Raw genomic sequence first — 25,156 nt, forward strand, 5'->3', positions numbered from 1 at the left:
ACGCTGTAGAAATGGAAATAATGTCACCACTTCCTTCAGTCGCACGGTCTCACTCCGAAATAGTGCTTCGCGTCCATAGTACTTTGCCAGTAGGCATGCGCGATCAGTGAACTTGTCTGTTATTGGAAGTTGCTATCTAGATTGAATTCCACCTATAAGAAGGGATTAAATTCCATTTTGGTGTCATGAGAATATTCGAATTAAAGAAAAAAAGATAAACGCTATTCCCCGCCCATCAAACAACTGAAACGTAAAATAAATATTCACGTAGGCCTATTCCAAAATAAAGCAGAATCAAGCAAATGGAATCCCGGAACGCAGTTTGATCCAAAACGTAATCAATAAGATCCGAAGACATCCTAATGCTAGGTAACGAGACGCACACAATTGGAGACAGTGTAAACATAGACATTTTTATTGTTAAGAAAATGACATCATGTATGAACACACAATTATAAGCAGTATATATCATTCCAATACATAATTTTTATTAATTGAAAATATTATACATACTGCTGTGAACATTTTACGACCTTTCTCTCCCTCTTTAATTTGCCCAAAATGGTCTCCCTCCTCCGAACAAAAAAAATTATTTCTAGATTACACAAAATTTGTCACTTCCCTCCGACGAAACCATCTTATAAAACTCTTTTATATACCGGTTACTTCCATTTCTGTCTAGCTCTCTTACAAAGCAATCTGTTTGTAAGCTTTTCTTATTGGAGGAGAGTAAGGTGGCCTTATTCTTAGTTAGAACCATCTTCCTGGTTTATTTTACTGAAAAATAATGGCTCTGACGTTCTACTTGCCCTTTTTGTCCACTACACGAGAGTTCTTGAAGAAAAACTAAATCTGTGGTGCTTTAATACACAATATTTATACACAAAACCGGTTAACAATGACATAGGCTTAACATCTTCCTTCCTAGTACACTTCAACCTTAAATATAGTATTTTCACTCTTTGAAATATTTTTTAAATTAATAGAGTATATTCGAAACAATTTGTTTGACTCCCACCTCGAAGAGCTTTCTTACTCTTCCTTATTGTTCTGGTGGGCAGTCGAAATATTCCACCAGAAAGTCTTTCGGGTATTCCGGATCCAACTGGTCTTTCCCGTTCGGGAACCGGTAGAATTCCCTTCCAACAAGAAGATATCGATCACCTGTAATGAGTAAATGAAACATTTTTTTTCTCAAAGACAGGTTACTTAACTTTCATCAGCTATTCCTATAATTATCCTCACAGACTCACAAATTACAAAGAACAGAGAAAATATACAAAAGGTTCAACTGTCACTTTCCGGTGGAGTTAAATATAGACCCTTTTGCACTTCATAATGTAAACGGATGGTGTTTCCAATACCTTGTGCGTCAACAAATGCTGCGCGTACTCGGCTCTTGGCAGGCAGTCCGTCAAACACCTTGTGCACTCCCAGCGGGAACCCATCAACGAGTGTTTGGGCTAGCTCGTCATATTTCCACACCTTGCCAAAAAATAATAATCTCAATAATTCCACAAGAAATCAGGTAGAGCGAACACGACTTGTCATTCCAGAGCTACCGTGTAATTTAAAACTATGGTGGCCTTGGACTGACATGAAATTTAATTTTGATAGCAGTCGACAACATGTGCCCATCCTTTCGAAACTTGTTCTACTATTTCAAACACTTAATGGTCAGGTAACTATATACCGACTCACCTTAGAATATTTGAAGAAATAAGTATGTCGCTGGTCCCTGTCTTGCATGACTGCAGTGGGTGATTTGGGCACGCCTGCTAGACTTGCTATCTTGGAGGCCTTGGTCTCTTCTATGTTCGTGCCGTCATATGTCCAGTAGTTCTTACCTATTATGGCATTTAACCCAAGGAAAGCAATGGCATGAGATTATAAATCATTGTTAAAATGTGAATTTCTGTTTCTTGTAATATTGGAAAGAAGAAAATGTCGTTGTTCAAATTAATGCAGAGAGTGGAATGTAGGGTAGGGTCTCCTCAGGCTCCTCCTCTACCATATGCATACGTCCCACAAAATCAGCTGTTCCCGTGCCAAAATTAATTCCAAACTTCACACAGCTAAAACACACCTATAAGAAGGATTTCTAAATATTGATAACTAACTACAAGCACTCGTTTTTCTTATACGTTCTCAATATCACATGCCATGCTAAGTTAAATTGACCGAAAGGATGATTTTGGGGTCAGATTTTTGTGTTAACCTACCCTTGAAAAACACCACTTTGCCGTCCCATCGCGTGTACACCGCCGTGGCACCCACTTTCAATCGTTCGAAGTAATCTCTGCAAACGGTCCCTTCTGAAGAGCCAACAAACTCTTTATTTGTCGACATCTTCCAGAATTTACTTCCCTACAAAAAGCCACAGCCGTGTGAAGTTAAGATACGGTTTGAGGAGAAATTTGGAAACCCACAAGTCGATCTGCTAGTTTTAAGTTCTCCAAAACAGATTATGCACTTGTTCTGGCACACTTTACGTGCGAGTCCACAGCAACATATCTGCGGCATAACACAGCACCGTGGGATGTTCCGTGCACAGAAATGCTTGTAAACCCGTTTTTAAAAGTTCTTGGTACACCTCGTTGAATTTTACGTCCACCTTCTAAAATATCTTACAAAAGTAACTTACTGAAAACACATGTAAGACATTGTTGACGACCGTCAGGCTATCGACGCCCCGCTGACATATTTCGTGATAGGTTCGCGCGACCGTTGGAGTATCTACAGCCTCTTTAGACGGACCATCGGGTTTCGGCCCTGAGACAAAACACGTACAACTGAGGTACAGTATTGCTGTAAGATTCTTCAGTATCGCAATAACCACACAAAAGTTTGTAGACACGTTCAGAAACAAGAAGAAAACTGACAAACAGAAGACATGAGCATGAATATAAGCTGCTCCAAGCTCGAAATGAAATGACATATTCTTACCATACAAAAGCTGAATACCGTACGTATCATCTTCTGGCACTTTATCGTACGGGAAACCTTAGTGGAGGATTGTCTGTCGGCATGGGCTACGTGAGGGCGTGGCCGATCTCATGAGCAATTGTGTAGAAATAGTCCGTTCCTTTGAAGATTACAAAAAGAAAGAAATAGTTCTTATAACTTCAGTGTTTTCGGCAGGCCAAATATTCTTAGTATCGAGCGAGTCGCCACGTTTTACTTTAGGTTGTGTGTATATGCAATCACGGCAATCACTACATTTCTTTAGCTGTATAAGTTTAGCGCCAGGCCACTTTTACTGAGCGTGTCTGAAAAGTTTGTGCATTTCCATGGTTTGGTCCTTTCGTGTTTACTGTGGTCGAGTGAAAACATAATTTACACGTTATAGTCTTCTTTTCTTTTCCTTTCTTTTCATGATGTCTCGGCATAACACGTGAAATGTCGTCCAGATTTCGTTAGTTTAAGCCAAATAGTTCAGTTATTAACAACCTTTCTTGTGTCGAACTTTTCAGCCAACAAACCTTCGTCGACTTCTCTATGAGTGAACGTCTCCGAGTTGTCGAGATGCACGTCCCCATTTGCTGTTCCCCAGCCACTGTTGGGAAAGAAGGCGTGTCCCAGGGTCCCGCCCGGCCCGTCGAAGGTTGGATCTCGCGGAACGTCAGAATGGTAATAAGAACCGAATGAGATTTCAATATCAGCCGCCTCATTGTCACTGACCTGAAGAGGCAATCTATAGCAGTATAAGACAGGGGGCTGTGGGGTATAACCCTACTCGAAATAAATTGTTGGGTTTCCAAGATTCGGCCTAACTGGATTCTCAGAAGACTCTGAGGATCCCGGAATATGACCCTTGCCAACTTGGCCCCATTTGTTACGCTGCTGTTTATGTTGAAAGCAAAAGTAATAAAAATGACAATTACAGTGATGATGACAAGTCAAAAGTAATGACAAAATGAAATCTTGTTCAGCCTTTGTTGGGTGTGAAACAATTGCCCTTACAAAAAATTTGAATGTGTACATCCATTCAGGCAGGAGAGAGAAAAAGTTCCAACATAAATGCCTCTATTATTAATTCAACCTCTTGAATATACCATGTCCAATCTGACCAAGAAGGAAACCAACAGGAAACTTGTTGTAAGTCAAGGCAAATTCTACCCGTATGTTACCCTGGTAAAAGACAGAGGTGTAACGTCACTCCAAACTTTCAAGGCTCTCTCCGTGTCGTCCCTGACCTGCGCATCAGTGATTCTAGACCGCGACCTCTCTGGGTAGTTGACAATCCTAGGTTGAATGGGAACAGTCACTTTACCAAAACAATTGTAACAATAATACTATAGGACAAGCACAATGCGTGTAGTTGGCGCACGCAGTTCAAGCTTGTATGACAATAAGGTTTCCACACACCACCCGGATGTCTGATAAAATAATTTTTATGGTAGGACAGACTTTATACATCGACAATTACCATCAATTCGATATCGTGTCTAACTTTTCACGCCACGAGCCATACTCTGTGATCTTGTGGCCGCCGGCCCTTTCTACTTAATGTTTGAGTCAAATAAGAGCAAAACAAATGTTCCTTATCGGGGGCTTATTATCTCGCCACCCGTTGTTAGTGGTAGAGTGAAGGCCGTTTTGTGCTGGGAATTTTCTCTCTTTTGAAGACCATACCGATTTTTAAAAGAGTGGTAGATGTATTATTTCTAAGTTGGCCAAAATGACGATATTCTTATATACTTGTAAGTAATGTCATTCGTTTTCCACTTGAAGTTCAATCCAGCCACAACATATCGCTTTTTGCGCCTATCTCCGGACTCTGCCGGCCCGTAGTTCTCAATTCTGGTATCCGTTAGTTCCTCCGGTTCGTCGTGGACACCGCAGCGGGCCGTATTGATCATCCTGACCGTGGCCTCGTCGAGTACGCCAGTTTGGTTAACGGCGGCGTACCGCTGCATCTTCCGGATGGCAAGAGACATCTCTGTCACATTCATCTGCTCTGGTGGCATATTACCCTTTTGCGGGGTGATGTAGCCATAGTTTGACAGGAAACTCTGTTTTGCATTGGAAAGAAAAACTTCAAAAATGCGACGGCCTGTGACTCAGGGAAAGTATGTAACCGAAACTATAGAAAATTCTGACCGCCACCGTTCAAAGTAGGACAGAGATTTTTTTAGTTTTCTTTGGGTAAACAGTCAACAAGCTCGATTTTGAACACCTGTCCGGGTTTTTTTTTATTGTTTCTATTTCAACGAACAAGCGGGAGCTTAGTCCTGTAATAATTATAATAGATATATGCACCTTTTATCAAGACTTACTGATACGCACTTGACAAAGTTTTGTACCGAAAGATATGTGATCTTGGAATTCGAGAAAAGCTATTGAAAGGATCAGTCGACTTACCGCTGCCTTAACAAGCGTCAGGATGTCACGAGGGTCTATCATCAGATCAAAGAAGGCGGGTGCTGACTCCGATATTCTGCAATTCAAGCAGGAGATTGCTAGAAATACCATCTTCAACGCAGAGAAAACGCTAATACGGCAATCCATTGCTCCAAATACGGCAGACCACTTCTTACAGCAGTGCCAAAATAATAAACTTATTAATACAAAGGCGTTTTGAAGATCTGTGCGATGAAGATGTACTGCACAAGTGGATCAACTGTCAGGTCCCATCCAGTAAGCTCAGCAAATATAGGCATATCTGGCGCACCTGCTAGAAATTGAGTGATTTCCGTGAGGGATGACTGGTTATTAGCACCGCCATACGAAGCCAGCTTTTCTTGGCTGCCGTTTCAATTTCCAGGCATTGGTTTGACGAGTGATCTATAATGCATACGTTTTGCAGGTCATGAGACAGCTTAAGCTGTTCTACATACAATATGTAAGTGTGATTTTCCAAGTAACCAAAAAAAAAAGGCCCGTCACTTGAGAAAAAGGCCCTTGATTCTCGGCTCAGCATTTGAGTGCCTACAAAAGCACTTGACTATACTTGGCAGGGGAATGTGTCACTGTTCTACTGTTTTTCAGTTTGAGGAATTTAATTTTCATTGAAATAAATAGAAGAAACTGGGTTGAGGAGATATCATGAATAGCCTCTCATTTTTTATTTCCTTAATCAAATCAAGGTCCTATCGATCTATTAAGCTAGAATTGAATTCGAAATATTCCCTATATCTTTACCAGTGAAAAATGGACCGTGTCTATGTCTCGCTCGAGTAACAGAGCCTATATGGCTCTAATCGAACGCACCATGGTATCACAGCAGTGTTCAGTGTTACGTCGAACATCACGGCGGTAAATGCGTAAATGTGACCCGAGATGAAGGTCAGGAGAGACGGCAAAACCATGCCCATAAAACATATTACACAATACTGACTCAATTTTGTATCAAATTAACGGGCGAAATTCGTGCTCTCTTAATGCAGAAAGAGACGATTCCAGACGCACAGCGTCTCAAGCCGAGTGTTAATACAAGGTTCAAACTGTTGGTGGCGCCACAGAGTTTGATGTGCAAGATGGCGTCGTACACAATCGGGCCCGGTGAGATTAAACTTAAAATTTTAAGTAGATTTGGTGATAGTAATATTGTGTTTTATGCTGGCTGAAGCATCTCTTACATGTGATTTATTGAACTGTTACTACAGGTACGCATCCTGGTGTTATTCATTCATTTGATTGTAGGCCTACATAGGACCATGGACTCGAGGTAGAAATCTACATGTACCTCCATGATAGGACTAGCTAGCCCCACTATTGCGGGGATGTCAGACAACTCGACCGTTTGCCAAGTCGTCCGTTAGGACAACTCGACTTTGACGGAGAGACAACTCGACCAGTGAGATCTCTTCACATAATACAGTCGTTTTCCCAGTTCAAGATAGTGAAATTATTCAGTCAGATTGCAGCTGTACAAAAATCCTTGAATTTCAGTGAAATGTGGTCACCGTCCACCTTGTGTGATAGAGACACCATGGTTTACCACCAAATCAGTTTCAAATTTTAAGCTTTTAATTCCGACATATGGGATCTATGGAAGTGGTGACACTTTTTGTCGTTCTGGACCTGTTACCGGAAAGTAACCATGCGAGCAGCAAATCTGTTTTCAGCCAGAACCATTGCAAAAAGCTTATTTTCTAATGAAAAATTCTTCAATTTAGAAAACTTGGTTCATAAATAAGAATTCCAATGAATTTTTAAAAAATTGGATCTTGTGTAATGTTGTTGTTTTGTTTTAATGGTGCTTTCAGCAGCTCAGGCTATTTGCGGCAATAACTGTACGTTTATTCATACACTTTATTAATCAGCATCACATTACGGAGTTAAGAACAAGGTCCAGTTTTAGAGGCAAGAGGAAACCGAAGTACCCGGAGAAAACCTGCGAGAGCAAGTATGGACTGGAAACCAAATGCACTTAAGGCCTGGGCCAAGCCGGGACTCGAACCCGGGCCTCATTGGTGCAAAGCGAGGAAAGAACCGCCACGCTAACCCGCTCCCCCCCCCCCCTGGATCTTGTATAAATTTCGACTCAACTTTTTTAGCTGCACTGCGCGGGCCATCAACAATACTACTTCGTGCCGCACAGCTGACGAACCCATTACGTCACGTACATTTCTGCAACGTCCGTATTAGCGAGATGAGTTCACAAAGTATATTGCGTGCATCCACTTAATGCGTGATCCAAAACTAGGAAACAATATGTATTCAGTTTTCGGCCAGTTTTAATAAAACGCAACTTTGAAAGTCATTTTGATTAAACAGACATTAGATGCAAGAGTTTATATGACTGTTGGGTATGAAAAAAAGGATTTTGGGATCACTCGTAGTGAGTGATATATATCTAAACATGAAATTCCATCCTTGAGGCATACATGTATGGCCTCAATAGATGACTGGGCTGAGCGGGCAGTGTCCCGCAACGGACGACTTGTCTCAACGGTCGACTTGTCTCTCCCTTTTACGTACGGACGGTCGAGTTTTCTCAACGGTTGAGTTGTCTGAAGTCGAGTTAGCAAACGGTCGAGTTGTCCGGACCTTCACTAGGGCCTAGTGTGACACGCACTCTCACTCCTGCTCCATCTGTAGCCACACATCCGTATACGCAATTTCGTGTCAGCATACTGAAATTTTTGGCACACCACTTATCATCATGGGCGCAATTTTTTTTGCACACACAGATGATCCTGAGCCTCTCTGCTTTATTAGCGCCATTTATTGAATGATTTCACTCACGTTGTTCTGGTATTTTCCAGTCTTTTTGCCTTCACCCATTCAATCTCACGGACTCGATCTCACAGTCGCCATTTTAAAATAAGGTCGTTGAACATTACGTCACTTGACCCCTCATCGTCTCAATGGCTGTTCCATGTCAAGACATATCTAATACATGGACTGAGCGATAAGATACTAGGCCTAATGGGCTCTTCCAAATCTTTGGCAGCAGTTTAGATGCCTTGACATGGAACAGCCGTTGAGACGATGAGGGGTCAAGTGACCTTATTTTAAAGATGGCAACTGTGAGAGCGAGCCCGTGAGATTGAATGAGTGAACATGGTGAAGGCAAAAAGACTGGAAAATACCAGAACAACGTGAGTGAAATCATTCTATTAATGGCACTAAGAAAGCGGAGAGGCTAAGGATCATCTCTGTGTGCAAAAGAAATTGCGCCCTCGATGATAAGTAGGTGTGCCAAAAATTTTCACACGAAATTGCGTATACGGATGTGTGGCTAAGAATGGAGCGGGAGTGAGAGTCTGTGCTACACTAGTGGGGCTAAGGACCAGCTTACTTCGAGAACTCGAAGTCACTACATGTAACTCGATCCTTGATACTCCATGTGCTTTTGAGGCATGAAGGTTTACATGGCGTCGTAACGCTATGGGGTTTTAGAATCGAATTTTTGTGGTGAAATGGTTTGCAGCCCTAAAAAGCCATTAAACCAAATTTTCCCCTGCTTGATCTGCTTGATCTAAGAAGGTGCGCTGTGTGTGATGTCATCCCCCGCCACTGAAAATGGTCAAGCCAATCCCATAGCGTTATGATACCATGTAAACCGTCTTGCCTCGAAGGCACACAGAGTATCACTGAGTTAGTGACTATGAGTTCTCAAAGTAGAAGTAGCCTAGCCTGCATACATATGGATTCTTCGGGGGAACTATGCCCACGAACTTCCCACTGCACGTCTATGGAAAAACTGCCAAAAAATGGACATTTTTTTGCATCTGTCGTCATTCTACGCATAACGACACAATATCTCTTAGTTCTTGTAGGAGCAGAAAGCTAAGAATGTAAGATGCTATACTGGTAGAAAATCCCCAACGAAATGAAATTCTTATTCCTCAACCCTCGCGGATTTCATGACAAATGTCACGTTTTTCGTTAAAATCGGGCTAATTTCCCATGTGAAATCCTCTTTTTGCACACAGCTCCTTACTTCAAACCAACGTATCATTTCACAGCGCCACCGTACGACTTAGTTCCAAAAAGTGTTTCCTCGGCTAGCCTTTGGCTAGCTAATAGTAATAATGTAAAATTCATTGTGATTGGTTCAGGAAAACACTTAAGTTTGTTTCTTTTAAAAAGATATACCCATCTGAATTTGGCGTTACCTGTGGCCCAGCTGGCAATGACTAGTCTTTTTATGTGCGTTACCCCGTGGGTGCTCATGGGTGCTCATGGGTGCACAAGTGCCTACATGTACATGCCATAAACAGGATGTATGCAAGACTGCAGCAGGAGACTTTGGAATCAGCGGGTACATTCGAAGCATGGTGGTTTTACGTTCCGCCTAACTTTCATTCACAGATTTGGAAGTAAATTGTGAGTAAGTTTCTCAGATTTTTGCCACCTATTTGTCATCACATTGTAGTTTAAGTTACATAGAACAAAATCATATAGTTTTATTGGCTAATTTACCAGCTATAGAGCTTTAGTTTGACGCAAGAAATTTGTTTCAGAGGAAACGCCACGTCCCTGCTGGATTACAAATGCCATAGCACATTCCATTTTGAGTGCCTAACTTCAGCGAATTTTTCGATGGTGTTGACAAATCGGTTCAGCTTATATGTTGTCAATTTATCATCAGAATTAGTTGGTATAAATTATGACAAGTTCTGTTGTCTTGTTAACTACAAGCTTAGCTTACTGGCTACATGTAATGTAGGTCCCAAGTATACTAGGATGGACTAGGCCTAGGCTTGGGCCTCCATTTATATACATGTATATGATGTACAACTCCATGTCACTGACACCACTCCCTGTGACAATGCTGCAATTTCGACGTTTTGGAGCAATTGCTGTTTACATTGGGTCATAACGCTCTGTTATGTCTGTGTTTCATGTCGTTTGAATAAAGCTTTTTTTTTAAATGATCTGGTAATACAAACTATGCTTTTTTAATCATTGTTAATCGAAATCTAGCAATTGTGAAGTACATGTACCTATAGCTCTTGAAAACAAGAAAACTTTACATGTATGGGTTAACTTAGACTATACAATCCATGAATGTGCGACATACTCCTTCTCATAGTTTCTTCTTTTTCATCCGTCACAGAATGAAGCTTTGTGAAAAGGTAGGCGTTGACTACCATCTGCTCCACCAGGGGCCAAAATTGTCCTCAGCAGCCACATCAACCTGTCAAAAGTGGTCAACATCAACGTTGTTGCGGTTAAACGTTATTGAGGAGAGAGGAAACAAGGTGAAGGTCCATTGGGAGGGATGGCCAACCACTTATAATTAGTGGATTTCTAAAGATAGTGTGGTTGATGTGCCTGGTGCTGTTAACCAAGCAGATACCTTCAGTCATTTGACAAACCAGCTGCATATCCAGGTAAGATCAACGATGTAGTTTCTACAACTCTAATGTGCATATTTTCTAGTATTATTTACATGTATCTGTAATAATGATAACTATTATCAAATTGGCTTCATGTCAATGAAAGATTTACATTGGTTGTAAAGACCATTTGAATTAAAAGGATTGGTTTTGATATCAGCAAAGCCTTTTAATTTTCATACTCATGAATTACCATGGTTATTAATGATTTAAGGCCAGGTCTAAAAACGGAAATCAAAATTGTACACATAGTCTTTGTAGGACGAGAAAAGGGAAATATTGTTAACACCAAGGCAAGGTTTTAAATTTAAAATTATTTTCTTGTTTTCCATCCAGGTCCAGGAGCAATTGACAATTGCAAGAGGTGCCGACTCAGAGGTCACCATTTGTATTCCTGTCCAAAGAGAAAGTTTTGATGACATCTGTAAGAAAGCAGGACTAGTGGAGTCAGGATCAAGATTTCGCGTTGCAGATTACTCACTTTTTACAAGGTGTCTTGGAGAAGATTTGGATCTGCCATTGTCCAATGATGCTGGGGATCATAAGACACCTTGACCATTTGGCTTCAGGAACGTAGTCCACTAGTGACCCTCACACGTCCTCTAAAAAAGAAACTAATTTGTTTCATTAAGGATTATGGGAATCAATTGGACTTGAATGCAATTTGAAGGACCTTGCATTCTTGTACAACAGTACACGTATGTGTTACATTTTTTGTAGATAAACATCTCAAGCAGTCATAATGGCACTAATTGTGTTCTCTCCTATCTTGATTTTTTTGTTGTACCTTGCAGTAACATTAGTAGTCCCCGTACCTTCTTCTTATGAATAGCTGTTGCCCCTGAATAGATAGGTCCTTAATAAAATATTGATGTCCTCTTGCCCAAATGGAAAAATTCACTCCTTTGATAAACCTGTAGCAGACTCTGGTCTAAATCAAATTTTAACTTCAAATGGAATTTCCAAAAATGATGTCGACCAATACATGGAAATATGCATACATGGAAATGAGGCCTCAACCTTTTGTAAAAGTACCAAATAGGCTTCACTTTTGTTTTTTACTAATTTGCATAAATTTGACTATTTGGACATACACATCCTAATAAGGTTATAATTAGGGCTCAAAACCATTCCACATGTGTCATGTGTGGACAAACGTGCTTTGCATGAATCAGAAGTAAGTCATGTCAGTGTGAGCTTTGATGAAGACAAGTAAAGTTCTAAGTGTTGTATACATGTACATGTAATCCACATCAAGAAAGAAGAATTGTCAAAGACTAAACAAAGGTGTGTTTTTATACCTTTGTGCAAGGTACATGTAAAATCAATTGGTTTCACTTTGTGTTGCTTGAGGAATTAAAGGGGGTGTTCCACTTGTATGTGCTTTCCATGGCATATACATGTACATGTACAGTATCTATCATGAAACATACATGTACAATGGAAGACTATAGTTTTAAAAGCATTATCCCATTAGTCTTAAATTTCAGTGAAAAGGATAATCTCTCAGCCTAATTGCTAGCCCATTCCTTTGATTTTGCAATCATCTAAAAGGGTATATCATTTAGTTTCTTTTTGGATTTTACATGTGTACTATAACCTGTGAAGTGTGAACTGGAAATATTTACAATTGCAGCTTAGTACACACGCAGCATTTGTCATACAAACATGTTTAATTTCATGTTCTAAGACCAAAAGATCTTACAGGTACATGTATACAATTGTCTTTTAATTTGATTTATTTGTCTAAAGGATTGTCAACTGTAGAAAACTTTTTTTTTTAGTTTGAATGTTTGACAGTACCTGACTAGTTAAGTGAGCAAAATTTGCATAAATACTTGTAGACAATATTTTCTTTCATACTGTTTTATTGAATACCCCATCATCCAGTTCCTTTCTAGTTGCTTTTGATGATTTTTTAATGGCTTGGCATTTTCTTTTGGTTTGGAAAGTTTACTAAAGCTTTCATGAAGGTAGAAAAATGAGACAAGCTTGTGTTTGAACTGATTACCTTTTATTCTGAAAAGTCACCAAAAAATGTATGTCCAACACCAATATAATAAATGCTTTACCTGAAAGTCACAACAAGATAAAAATGTGTTTTGCCATGAAGTTAATAATTAATAAGGGTTTGCTAAAAGTAAACACAGGAAAACTACTTCTTCAGGTCCTGGCAAATCACAGAGTTTGTGATATAAAAATGGAAACTCAAACAATTAACTTTCTCTGAGTACGTCCAACACCGTGGTGTTATGAGTCAGCTTCTACAAGGATAATAATTCTGAGAGAGAATTTTTCTTATTAAATGAATGTACCAACTAGCTGATGTCTTTTATCAAAATCAAAATCTGCTTCAGGATTATTTGTATAATAACACACACTGTTGAAGTGTCCAAAATGTACATCCAACACCGTGGAACTGCCCGCGTGTTATTGCAACTGATTTTGTGTATGGTTTGTTCATCAACAATCTGCCAGCCGGTACGACCAAATATTCGGATATTGGATTGAATTGAAGGTCAAATATCTGAATAGTGAATTATTCGGATTGACTCAGCCCTAAAGCATGTACTCTCAATCACGGTCAGCTGCATAAAAGCTTGACCAGTCACAACACAGCTCCTATCTTTTCCTTCTTGTTTTCCAGTCATCCACAGATGAAAGCTGCATTGTGATTTGCCCAATCTACTTCCATTCCAATAACCATAATTATATATAAGGTTTGTAATTGTATAAACGTTACTGTTCTGGAAGTATGTACCGTCCATGTATACCTACTATCTCATGTCATCATGGTCATACATGTCTTGAATGTGTTATTTTCACCCTATATGAAATGGCAGGATGGATTCTTTGTGAAACTTGAGTTGGTAAATTTTACATACATATGTACATGTTGGCCCTAGCTTCAAAACCAGTCCTGTATAAAACCCAAGGAGACCAACTTTGAATTAATTTTAAATGGAAAAATAAGTTTTTATATACTAAAGTACTTGGTCAGCATGGTAAGTCAAAAATTGAAATAATAATTAACTTGAGTACACTCCCATTGTAAGAAGAACAGTAATTCTCACATTGGAAAGAGTTCCATATAATACAGATGCTGCTCTTGACACTCTGTCCAGAAACTCTTTGAGATTGGTCTGAAAAAAATTATAAGCGCTTTGAACAGGAAAACCTCAATATTTTCCCTGCTAAATTTGACTTTTTAGGTCTTATTATAGACTTTCAGATGGCTAATATATGCAGATAACTGTAGGGAAAATAAGTGGCGTCCTATATGGAATTCTTTCCCTCACATTTTATCATCTCCCTTTCTCAACTTTTTTTCTGTCTTCTTTGATTGGCTTCAACAGAAGATGTATGCTTGTGGTACTCAGACACTCACCTTCGGCTGCCGGAGTTCCGTAAAACGTTGCAAAGGCAGGATTTCCCGAGAGCAACCCGCACCCTACTGGAATGGCTGCATCGGTACTTTGTGCAGTGTGAGAACTTCCCACCGGGGAAGTTCCCTAACCAAGACTGTGTTCATCAACTCATTGAGGAGTTTGTCTTTTATCGAAATTCGGGTACCAGCAGGGTGCAGGTGTGTTGTAGGGGTGTGTTTATGGGCATTTTTGGAATCGCCTACTCATTTTATGTCAGTACTGGGTATGTAGGTACCCTTGAAATAGAACGAATACTGAACAAATGGCATTGCGCTTAATCCCAGCAGACCATGTGCTCTGAAACATTGTAGGAAGCAGCACTTTGTTCTAAACATCAGTGGGGAATCTTCTGCACGTTTTTATTGAGCGAAATGTTACCTTTATATTGGAGCAAAAGATCTCTGAACCGGAGTTATGACCATGGGACCGAGTTTTTCAGCAGCACAATGACTTTTCAGCAATTCTGCCCATCAGTATTACAGTTGTATACATCTGTACCTCATGCATATTCATGACAGATCACTGAACTCACTGAACCTCAAACCATGTTGTATTTATGTACTATTACATTGTATATGTGGAAATTTTTGTAAAGGGCACCCAGCCAAAAAATGGAACCAGGTTTTGAGATTGATGAGCAATTACTTGGGTACTCTCTTGGAACTATTCTTCAAATCTTAAATGTGGTTTACGAAATGCTATAGGTGTCAGAAAGTTTCTGTTCTGAAAATTGTTACTGTTGAGTGACCACTCAATATTTACATGTAGATTTTTAATAATTATTTCCATCTTTCATATTGTCCGTGTATAACTGTTTAGCAAAAACTACTGATTAAGGAGAAAAAGATTAAAATTTTGCCTGTCTTCTGTTTTGACTCATTTTCCCACTTTTCAGCAAAAACTGACAGCTATTCAAGAACTGAGACTTCTGGAGGAGCTGTGCAACCATTTCCAGCTCAACCAAGATCTGATCACCAGACATAATGTCTTTGATGCCTTCTTTGGTTGCAAGCCGGGACCGATAGCGACAGTGGATGAACACCGAACAGGGGCACTGAGTAAACTGGTCTCCATGGCCATCGCCGTGAACTGTATCCCTGTGCTTGACTGTGCAGCTGTCTTGCTACACAACCAGGTAAAAATGTGCACTGTTGTGATGTGGGATTCATCAGAATGAATTTTCATGATTCTATTCCTTCTAAATGAGTTATTAAAGTACCGTGTTTCAGTTTAATGTTCAAAACACCTTTTGCATATGCGGCAGATACCACGGAAAAGGAACTATGCCGTGACTCAAGCCAAATCCGTGGGACTTAACTCCGTGACCCATTGTCTCTTCCCATTCTGTACCCCTCTTGGTCTCCTAGGGCGCGTCTGAGGCCACCCTGGCCCTCACCAGTAGTCTGGTGGAGGATTACTGCATCTTGATCCCCACAGCATGCGAGCTGCTCAGGGACTTGGTGGACTCCTCACCGCAATTTGTGTGCCAGCTTATGTCCTCCATATCAGCCCTGTATGACATTGACAGAGGTAATCTATGGTTATCCATGAGTTCCCACAGAAAAATGCACATGTAAACAAAGCATGATGTCTCTGTGTTTTAGGTCTATTAGTGTTAGGACCAATGAAAAGTACTGATTACAAAGTAGACCTCAAGGTATTTTTGTATGGGGCATCAAAGTAAATGCGTAATGCACACAATTATGTAGTAAAAAGGCATTAGTGTGAGAACCAGCTCATGAACCGGCACACGCGTGTATTCCATTCATTTGCACTACACTTCCTGGTTGCAAATGAATGATGTCACACTTCAGTACACTATCTAAAAGGTAAAAAACAGATTTTGCTTTTCAAAAGGTCATTTATATTCTAGGGTGAACAAAATGATTAATAATTATCCTTTTTTCAATTACACTGTTGTTTCACTACAGTGTAATATTTTCATTGTCTACTTTCTTAAAGCATTGATTAATCTCATGTAATTATTCTACTCTATATTATTTTTAAGTGCTGTGATTGAGCTAATAATAAAAAGAGTATTTTAAATGCTGGTTTTTATGATTATTTGTAAACCTGATGTAGTGTTTTGGACTTGAATTTTTCTGCAGATCCAAAGAAGAAGAATCTTCCCCATTCAGCCTTGCTGGAGGTGCTCACTAGCTGGACCAGCAAACACCCTCTCATCTTCATTGAACATTTCCTGAATCCACCCCCAAATATCCCATCATTCCATGGTACTACTGACCCGCCCCCGGGCTCCTCGCCCTCACTGCCGGGCCCCTTCCCTGGACTGATCAAGGCCTGTGTTCTCTCTCCGCTGGTTTCCCTGCGGTGGAAGCCCCCGTCGCAGGCGGACATTGCACACGCCAGCCTCAAAGAGGATTCAACATCGCATCTCCTGTATTCCAGATTACATCTAGGTGTTCTCCAAGCCCTCCTCTCAACCCAGCAGAAACTCAAGTACAGGGCTGCCAAGTCCAAACACGAGGAACCGCTGTCGGAGAGAGATGTCGAGGGCATCGTTGCCAGCCTGAAAAGGCTGCTGGGTGGAATTGATGATGAAGAGGAGGCAAGGGAGGTTGTTGATGTCTCCTTGGACCGGTTGGCCCAAGTGGTTCAAGTGTCCCTGTACACAGGGGCTCTGCATTGTTGCAGGAGTGAGTATCATTCAGTTGCTGGTATGGCTAAATTCCATCAGCAACCGTTAGTCAACTGCTGGTTGATATTGCTCGGTGACCTGGTATGACTTATTAATTATTGACTGCTGATCAAATTTTGCCCATGTTTACAGTACATGTATATCATATTTAACCCAGGAGTTTAAGCCTTAAATATATTGTTTCCCTCCGATAGCTATTCTGTGAGGCAAGTCATGATATTCTTTGCTCTTCACTCTTCCAACCTTATAACAGGTGTTGATCAAAAATTCAAAATGTAGGTGAGGCTGGACAGAATTCTGGAAAAAAATTGGGTACTTCTATATATTAAAACATCTTAGCTGTTTTGGTAATTTCAGAAGCTTAATAAAATGGAACCTATTCAGGAAAGGTCATTCACAAAAAAAGAGGAGATGTGTTGAGTTTTGCTGAATGGAGTTTTTAGGGCCATGCACACAGCCCTCCCTACATGTATGCAAGTTGACTTCGGCTAGGCACAGTCATATTTGTCAAGTGTTTTTGGCCTTTCAAAATTGTTTTTCTGGCATGGCATTTGGGAAGTGCATTCTTGTAATGCGGTAAAATGTTTCCCATGTTTTTCAGGTTTTTGTCACCTCTTTTCTCATATCCACCTCAGGAGGACTGAAAATTACAGATACTGGCAGCAGAAATGTGTTCAGATACACGTCATGCATTGAGCCGGTTCATTTCAGTAAAGGCAAGGTCATTGGAAAACACAGCACGCATGCAAGCAGCACACTTCGCACACTGATGCACTTCCTCAATGTCATTGGCATGTGCTGTCAAAACATCGAACTTGCACATGAACAAAATAGAAAATGAACGAGTAAATTGCAAGAACCCTAAAGCAGTAGTAATAGTAACAATTAGGGAGACCAAAATGAATAAATCTCACATCAAACCAAGACAAAAAAATCTTGTCGAAATATGCTACCAACCATTAGTATTTATTAAGATAAAGTCTTTTGTTTCTCTTCCTAGGTACCCTAACAGCAGCTCTTGATGGTCTACCTGACAATCAGTAAGTGTTCATTGGCCCAGTCCTGATTATGTGAATCTCACTTTGTTCAGTGCTTTGTTCCCTTCATACATATTACATGTACATGTCCTCGTTTGGTATTCCAGCTAAGCCTATTGAAACCATCATTCTCAAGTGCGGGCCTTGTATTCTTCAGAAGGTCAGAGTTATTTTCTCCATTGTATTAAATTAGCCGCACTGAAAAAAAACAAAATAGTGTACCCCAGGGGAAGAGAGTGCCAAGGCCATTGTCATAGTTAAAAAAAAAGTCCGAACTGCAGTGAGGAATTCCAGTCTGAAATTACCCACCGCATGTCCAATGACTAAAACAGGTTGCACATGTGGAAAAAACGTTACCTTGACCTGAACAAGCTTCCTCAGGGAAATACAGCTTCATGAAAGTTGGAAGGGTTTTAAGAAAACGAGAATTGTTTATTTCCATGTGAAGTCAAAACAGTTTGCTCACTCTGTCACCCTGACCCCAGAAGTGTCAGGGACTTAATCACCCGGTGCTTCCCGCATCCTGTTAATGGCCAGATTTCCTGGTAGGATGGGAGCCGGTCAAGATCACTCAGCATTTGTTGGAAGTGCAATCAGTGGAAATTGCAGTTATAGTGGAAACTGGATAATTAGGCATTTGACAGCTGGGCAGAGAGACCTGTGCTTGCACCTGTGAATGTGTGGAGTAGTATTTCCTTCTTGATATTATTAAAGGCACCACCACCAGTTTATGTATGTAATGTAACTTTGCCATGAAATATGCAAATTAGACAGGTGCGTGCGTGCTTCTTCCACTGGTTGGCAAGTGCAGTTGTCAAGACTGTCGTAGGGCTGTGCCGAATATCCGGATATTCGATCGATTATCGAATATTATTTCCCAAATTCAAATATTTGAATGTAAATTCATGAAAACGATAGGATAATGTCTTCTTGTAAATGAGAAAAATTACACTGTGGAGGCTTGTTTCAAGCAGATTCAAGTGAAAAGCGACAGAATTCTTACGATTTACAAAGTAGATTATTCATTTAAAAATTTCAAGGGGCAAGAAATATTGTTCATCACTAAATCTTGCTAAATTGTGGCTGGAGATACTCCTAGACATAAGCTATTATAGTGATTGTAATGTACTACAGTATTGTGTGCGTCATTGCAACTGATTTTATATATGTACATGGACTGTTCATCAACAATCTGCTGGTCGGTACGACCAAATATTCGGATATTCGATCTAATTGAAGGTCGAATATTTGAATAGTGAATTATTCAAATTGACTCAGCCTTTGACTGTTGGCAGTGTACGAGAACTGCTGTAACCACAATTGCGTGTTGAAGGTCAGTCAAAAATGTTATTACAGCCTTTATCCGATACTTCAAGCTTTTCCCGGAACTAACAGAAGTTGTCGATGTCCCGAGGTTGGAAAGCAACAATACCTTGTCTTTAAGTTTGGCACTCGTGTCGAACTATACTAGTATACTAGTGTTGAAACGGCGAGTATGTGCTCATAGTTATGCACACATGGAGATTTGTATTGTGTCATAGATTTAAGCAACTTTGCCAACCAGGTAGTTATGCGCATGCGCCTTATTAGCATATTTCATGGGAAAGGTCCATTTTTTCAAAGAATATGGTTTATAACAAATTTATAGTTTATAATACACATAAAAGTATGCAACATTCCAAGTCAGAATGTACTAAAACGTTAAAATGTGACTAAATGTACTAAATATCACTTGTGAACAATCCGGGGAAAAAAAGAAAATTGTAGCCGCAAAAAAAAGAGGTGAAAGAGAAAAATGTTCACAATGGATGGAGAAACATACACTCTTAGAAAGGCTATACTGCCTAAGGGTGAGCCTAAGGAAAAGACTGAATTTGGTGATTACCAAATGCATGGTAGACAATTATAGACTGGTGTCGTAGGAATGTTTGAAAACTCTTGCCACGGCTAGATGCGATACACATGGCTATGGTAAGTGGATACATTCACGAGCCAATGGCAACCCATTGGCATGTGGCATTGCCAGCTGTACCCAAGTTTTAAACCCAGCCTTGTGATGCTTTTCTGGCAACATTAACTCAGTGCATCTTTTTTCTTTGGGTACATCAGACAAAATACCCTAGTTTCAGAGCCTTGTGTTTCTCACAATACAGAAATTGTGCTGTCTGTACAACCACTTCAATTTATTTTGCCGCATAAAAAATGTGTTAAATGTACACAGAAGGCATGGTGTAGCCTCTCCCCACCTGAACTATCATCAGCTAACATTTCCGTAGTCATTAGTATAACATTGTTAGCCAAATCTTAAACACGAGGTTGCAAACTGGAGAGTTAATACAATATTTGTCTTGTCAGATTCAACAGGCCTGCAACTTTTCTTTGGATCAGCTGATTTCCTCCTTTTTCACTCCACACTCATACCACTGAAAACTGAAAAACACTGTACAGCCCTGTAAAGATTGGAATTTTCTCATTTTTTGTCCAAGTCGCACGCCTGATTCAAAGAGTTACTTGACTGTAGTTTAATAACTGTTGCACAGGAACAAATTGCTTTGTGGGAAAGCTGAACATTTACTTGCCAGTAAATGAGCTACACAGACAGATTGTGCTGAGCCATGTTTGAATGGAGTGTCTTGTGGCTATGGCTTGGCTTTTTGCCATTATCATGACATAATTAATGGCCGTAGCCATTGGGAAGATGTTATATCTGATGTTTGCTTGGTCTCTTTTTATTGCAGGCTACTCTCCCTGGTTTTACAGCATGAGGGCGCTATGCAGAGTTAACTGAAAAAGAGCTTGTGAGACCAGACTGCCACTCTTCCTGTCAGTGTGTCAACTTAGATGGAGAAAAGTCCACCTGTTCTTGCTTCTCTTATATTTTACATGTTTATAAATGTACTAAATTTGAAGAAATTGTACTTGTGGACATTTTGTGTGTTTTTTTGCATTTTAAGAATCAAGTTATTTTTCAACAGGATGCAGCATATAGAAATAAGGTTTCTCTTTTAACACTGAAATTCAGGCACACATAGAAAACAAAGTAAAGTTGTTTCACAAAAGCCATCGTACAATTTATAAGGGTTCCCAAAAATTTCATTTAGGGCTGTCCACTGAAATCCTCCAGAAGTGTATATATGTATGTGTAGCAATAAAAAATATGTAATTATGATACAGTGCATTTTGGTATTTTGTGAATTGATGAGGAACCTCTTGTACATGTATGGCATCTCAGTGATTAACAGCACTGAAAGAAATTTAGAACGTAGATAAGTCTCAGGATCTTAAATTTTGAGCAGTTCTGTGGAAATTTCTGGTCTACAGAAATCCTGTATTGGGATGAAGGCACCTATTGCGCCCTCAGCAACAAGTGTAGATTAAGTAGTCATCCATCCGGATTGTTTTTCAAAAAGGCTTGAATTTCCTGGCAGCTTTCATCTGGGCAATTTTCTGCTTATCTTCTTCAAACTTCTGCCGGAGCTGAGCTATATCTGAAAATCAAAGCACAAAAAATTCAACTTCCAAGTGTCAAACACGTACAACTAGCAGATGATTTTTCAAGGTTATACTCCATAATTAAATCTGTCCAACATGGATCTCGAAAAATCCTGGCATGAGTGTGACATCCCTGCAGAAATTGCACTTTCTCAGGCGAGGTCACCTCTTCTACTACAGCAGTAGCCAACTGGGAACATTTCCAAGGAGTCATTAAGGCCAAGACCAGAGAAACTGCATCTGTAGCCCCTCGCAGCATCCCACACCTGGCATGAACCCTAACCCTCCAGGATTTGTTGAAATCCATTAGGAGTTGCTGACTGACCAAGGAACAGGCCTACCACTGGTAACTAACACGGCACTTGAAGCTCGGTGAAATTTCAGCACAAAGAACACGTGACTGATTACCTGCAGAGTGGATGATTTCTGGAGGACTCCAGGAAGAGACCAAGAGAGATTGCCCCAGGATTGGTGGTTGGCTTGGGCTAATAGGAGTTAGAATCCAACCCTACTCTTTGCAGGAAACTTACGTTCTCGTTTGCTCTCCCTCATCTGAAATGTGTAGAAGTTGAGCAGCTCAGTCTTTTCCCTCTTCTTCCTCTCCTTGGCACGGAGCCTTCGTTGGTTCTTCTCAGTGCGGGCTACGGCTGGCTTAGCACTTTTTCTCGTTACCGTGATCCAGCCCTCTTCATCTGGCACACCTTCCAGCTCTTTGGCCTTTAATTCCTCCTGCAAACAAGTCGGAAACAAATTGTTCAGATATGGGCTAAATATGGAACAAAAGTCAGAGCCGCGGCAGATAACTGACACGCGTAGGCAGCTGGGATATGTAATATATTGTTTTTATACAATGGAAAGGATGCATACTACATGCAAATGCACGGAGAAAGTATAGCTGGGAAAACCCATCAAAGATAGGGAGTGCATTTCTTGACCCTTACCAGAAACATGTTCAGGACATCAAAGCAACCACAAACCTTTTTAAAATAGCCCAAATACAAGTGAAATCTGAAGCAGTTACATCATCTGATGGAAATCGATGAAAAAAAACAAAATTTTCACTCATTATTCCACAAGATATCCTACTCTGCTTTTTATTTTGACATCATAGAAGAGATATACATGTACTAAATTTGGTTTGCTGTATGCAATAAGGGGGGACATGCACAAGTCACTTGTTTTGGAGATGGTGAAAAACCCGTAAGTTTATTTTCTGCCCTTCTGAACAAACAATAAACAAATCCTCGGCTCTCAGTTGGTCACACCAGGTGTGACTAAGTCCTGAAATGCGTAACCAGTGACAAAAAGAGAAAGTACATTTCTGGTTGCGGTCACGAAAAAAACATACACGAAGTAAAACTAACATAGGGCATTGTTCTCCTTCAAGGAATAACTCAGACAAGCCCTGCTCTCAGTTAGGGGTATTACGAGCTGACGTCATTCTCAGCAACAAACTGAATGCTTCCTGAAAGTGACATGGCCCTACCTCCTGCACTTTGGCATCATACTCCTGCATGAAATCGTCAATCTCTTTCTGAAGATCATCCACATCTGGGCGACTCAAGGTATAATCTGAGCACCATTCTGATGAGAAAAAGACAGATAGATTGGTAATGAAAATGATCACATGACTAAGAGATTGTATGCAGAGCAGGGGGGATGTGGTCTGCTTTAGAGGGCAGAAGGTTGCTCAAAAATAATCATTTCCTCAAGGACAAAGACAGATGACCCTTGAAACTGCCAGTGGTGTATCTGACATTCCCCAGAAAAACATCCACTCAACTGACACAGGTTGTGAAAAATCTCAATGAATACTATTATGAGCTTGGGTTCAATTTGTGACCCACTATGTAAAAATGAGTCAGAATTTACAATGGCCACCTTTGAGTTCATAATCTCTAAAAGAATCTTGCACATTGCAAATTGTTAAGAAACTAAACATTGCTAAAATGTTACCGAGAACCAAGAACATGTACTGTTTCACACATGGCATTTGGGCTGGTAACCTTATAGCGGCAGAGCTATTCTGTTGCTTAGCATTTCAATGAAATCTGTGTCACAGGTAATGCCACGTAACTCTTTTTATAAATAAATCTTTGACAATCAGACTTACTTTTATAGCCTGTGAGTAGCGATTTATCTTCTGTTGATAAGAGGAAAGGCTCTTCTAGTTGAGATGGAAGCTGTTTTGCTTTGGGTACAGAGGAGGATTTCTGGAATACTACAAATGCAAACTGAAAACCCTATGGATAAAAAAAGGAACTCTTTTGAAATAACTCCAGCACAATTCTGAAACATTTCATGAGTGAAAAAAATTACTATTAGTGTCTTACCAGTGAATTTACTGGAGATGGGAAATTCTTGGAATGCTTTTCTGAACAAACCGTCGATGAGGGCTTATCTTGAATAAAAACATCCTCTACTTTACCACACAGCCCAAATAGTCTTTCCAAGCATTCCTGTAATCAAATAGAGGGAAACTAATTAGCCACATTGATAGGCAGGAAACAAAGCATGAGAAAGTTCAAGAATTATGTGGATTCTCATAGGGCTCTACCTTGTTGCAGAACGGAGGAACGTTGACAACAAAAAGGGTTCTGCTTGCTGGCTTTGTGGCATCTTCATCTCTTACTCTGTGTTCTCTGTAGTAGAGGAAATGGTCTGTCTCACTTTTGGCATTGAAGCGAATTGGAAGGACTGGAATCAAAGAGCAGATAAAAATAGTAACAATAATATCAATTGGGGGAAAACTACAACTAAGTGTACAACTCAGAATTGATTCTGATAGAGAAAAAATACCAACCAAACCACACACAACGTGCGTCATGTTCCGGAATACCTCATGTCAGTATCCAAAGTGTGGAACAAATGTTTATTAGTGATACTATATCCTGTGTACATACACCCCAAAATTGACACCTACATGTAAGTCAACTCAAACTCAAATCCAAGTCAACAGGTACCCCAGTCAATTCATACTCGGAACCACTCACACTCGGGACAGTCCCCTTATCCATGTAGCTGCTCCATGGACCCACATTTACAAAATTCTTCCACCTTCCCCATTCACTTGGCGTTGCATGACGCACAAAGCATGCAAGGCCCATTTCCTATCAGCGTAGCCGCTCCCCGAGACCTACATTGGCACATTTGGACTTAGAAACTTCAAAAGGAGCCATGTTTGCGCATGTATTTGCGTAAATGTATTTCCCCCAAGAACATGCATGCATAACCATGGGGTTTGTCGTCCACCGGTGCAACGTGCTACCATGAAAACGGACAACGAACCCCAAAGTTCTGTGGGTATTCAACGTGATTCAAAAGTAGTAATACTAGAATGTAACTAGGCCTAGTTAATAAAAATAGGAGTACCATTTAGGCTTACTCGCCTGGTGCCTTTTCCTACCTCCATGCCCATTGCTATACTGAGTCATGAGTAGGCTATCTATAAACACGTTTCTATTATAGGGGCCAAACCTTTATGCTAAATATTACACTGAGCTTTGAAAGTACTCCAATTGATTTATGCTTTTTGAAGAAAAAACCAATTTCACCACCATACCTGTGAATCCAGCAACAGAATGTGGACGTATCATCGTGATATCGCACTTATGGTCGCGAAACCCACACAGTACAGACGGCCAGCCTGCAACTGTACAACCAACCACAAGTTGCATGTACCTGTACACTGTACATTTCGAGTGACATCAGGCGCGGCGTGAGTAAATTTTCTTTGAGGGCGCT

At 40.3% G+C, this 25,156-nt stretch overlaps 2 protein-coding genes and 1 pseudogene across 3 annotated transcripts; 1 reads left to right on the top strand and 2 right to left on the bottom strand.

The window, feature by feature from the left end:
* Positions 1-924: 924 nt before the first annotated feature.
* LOC110981864 (collagenase 3-like) lies at positions 925-5,743 on the bottom strand (annotated as a pseudogene). Its single transcript, XR_015426061.1, has 10 exons — positions 5,365-5,743; positions 4,702-5,015; positions 4,131-4,245; positions 3,483-3,681; positions 2,947-3,085; positions 2,645-2,772; positions 2,223-2,367; positions 1,702-1,847; positions 1,365-1,485; positions 925-1,164 (listed from the first exon to the last, which is right to left on the bottom strand). The product of XR_015426061.1 is annotated as a collagenase 3-like (transcript).
* A 633-nt stretch (positions 5,744-6,376) lies between these two features.
* Positions 6,377-21,096, top strand: LOC110981822 (integrator complex subunit 15-like). The gene is made up of 7 exons (XM_022239769.2): positions 6,377-6,504; positions 14,153-14,382; positions 15,120-15,359; positions 15,592-15,754; positions 16,333-16,881; positions 17,884-17,923; positions 20,659-21,096. The coding sequence occupies exons 1-7, from the start codon at positions 6,384-6,386 to the stop codon at positions 20,702-20,704; spliced, it is 1,389 nt and encodes a 462-aa protein (XP_022095461.2). The 5' UTR covers positions 6,377-6,383; the 3' UTR covers positions 20,705-21,096.
* LOC110981823 (ribosomal RNA-processing protein 7 homolog A-like) lies at positions 17,818-25,133 on the bottom strand. Its single transcript, XM_022239770.2, has 7 exons — positions 24,975-25,133; positions 23,970-24,109; positions 23,746-23,871; positions 23,526-23,655; positions 22,899-22,996; positions 21,943-22,141; positions 17,818-21,408 (listed from the first exon to the last, which is right to left on the bottom strand). The coding sequence occupies exons 1-7, from the start codon at positions 25,087-25,089 to the stop codon at positions 21,323-21,325; spliced, it is 894 nt and encodes a 297-aa protein (XP_022095462.2). The 5' UTR covers positions 25,090-25,133; the 3' UTR covers positions 17,818-21,322.
* Positions 25,134-25,156: the final 23 nt, after the last annotated feature.

The sequence above is a fragment of the Acanthaster planci genome, linkage group LG07 (genome assembly GCF_054643075.1).
Source record: "Acanthaster planci isolate LZ-2023a linkage group LG07, COTS_SCS, whole genome shotgun sequence".
Lineage (NCBI taxonomy): Eukaryota > Metazoa > Echinodermata > Asteroidea > Valvatida > Acanthasteridae > Acanthaster > Acanthaster planci.

Bases quoted from the DNA above. Each gene is read 5' to 3' on its own strand.
- LOC110981822 (XM_022239769.2), top strand. From the start codon at position 6,384: ATGCAGAAAGAGACGATTCCAGACGCACAGCGTCTCAAGCCGAGTGTT. The intron at 6,505-14,152 runs GTGAGATTAAAC...TGGCTTCAACAG, and splicing joins GTCGTACACAATCGGGCCCG to AAGATGTATGCTTGTGGTAC. The intron at 15,360-15,591 runs GTAAAAATGTGC...TTGGTCTCCTAG, and splicing joins CTGTCTTGCTACACAACCAG to GGCGCGTCTGAGGCCACCCT.
- LOC110981823 (XM_022239770.2), bottom strand. From the start codon at position 25,089: ATGCAACTTGTGGTTGGTTGTACAGTTGCAGGCTGGCCGTCTGTACTG. The intron at 24,110-24,974 runs GTATGGTGGTGA...CTTTGATTCCAG, and splicing joins TTCTGTTGCTGGATTCACAG to TCCTTCCAATTCGCTTCAAT. The intron at 23,872-23,969 runs GTAGAGCCCTAT...ATTTGATTACAG, and splicing joins TTCCTCCGTTCTGCAACAAG to GAATGCTTGGAAAGACTATT.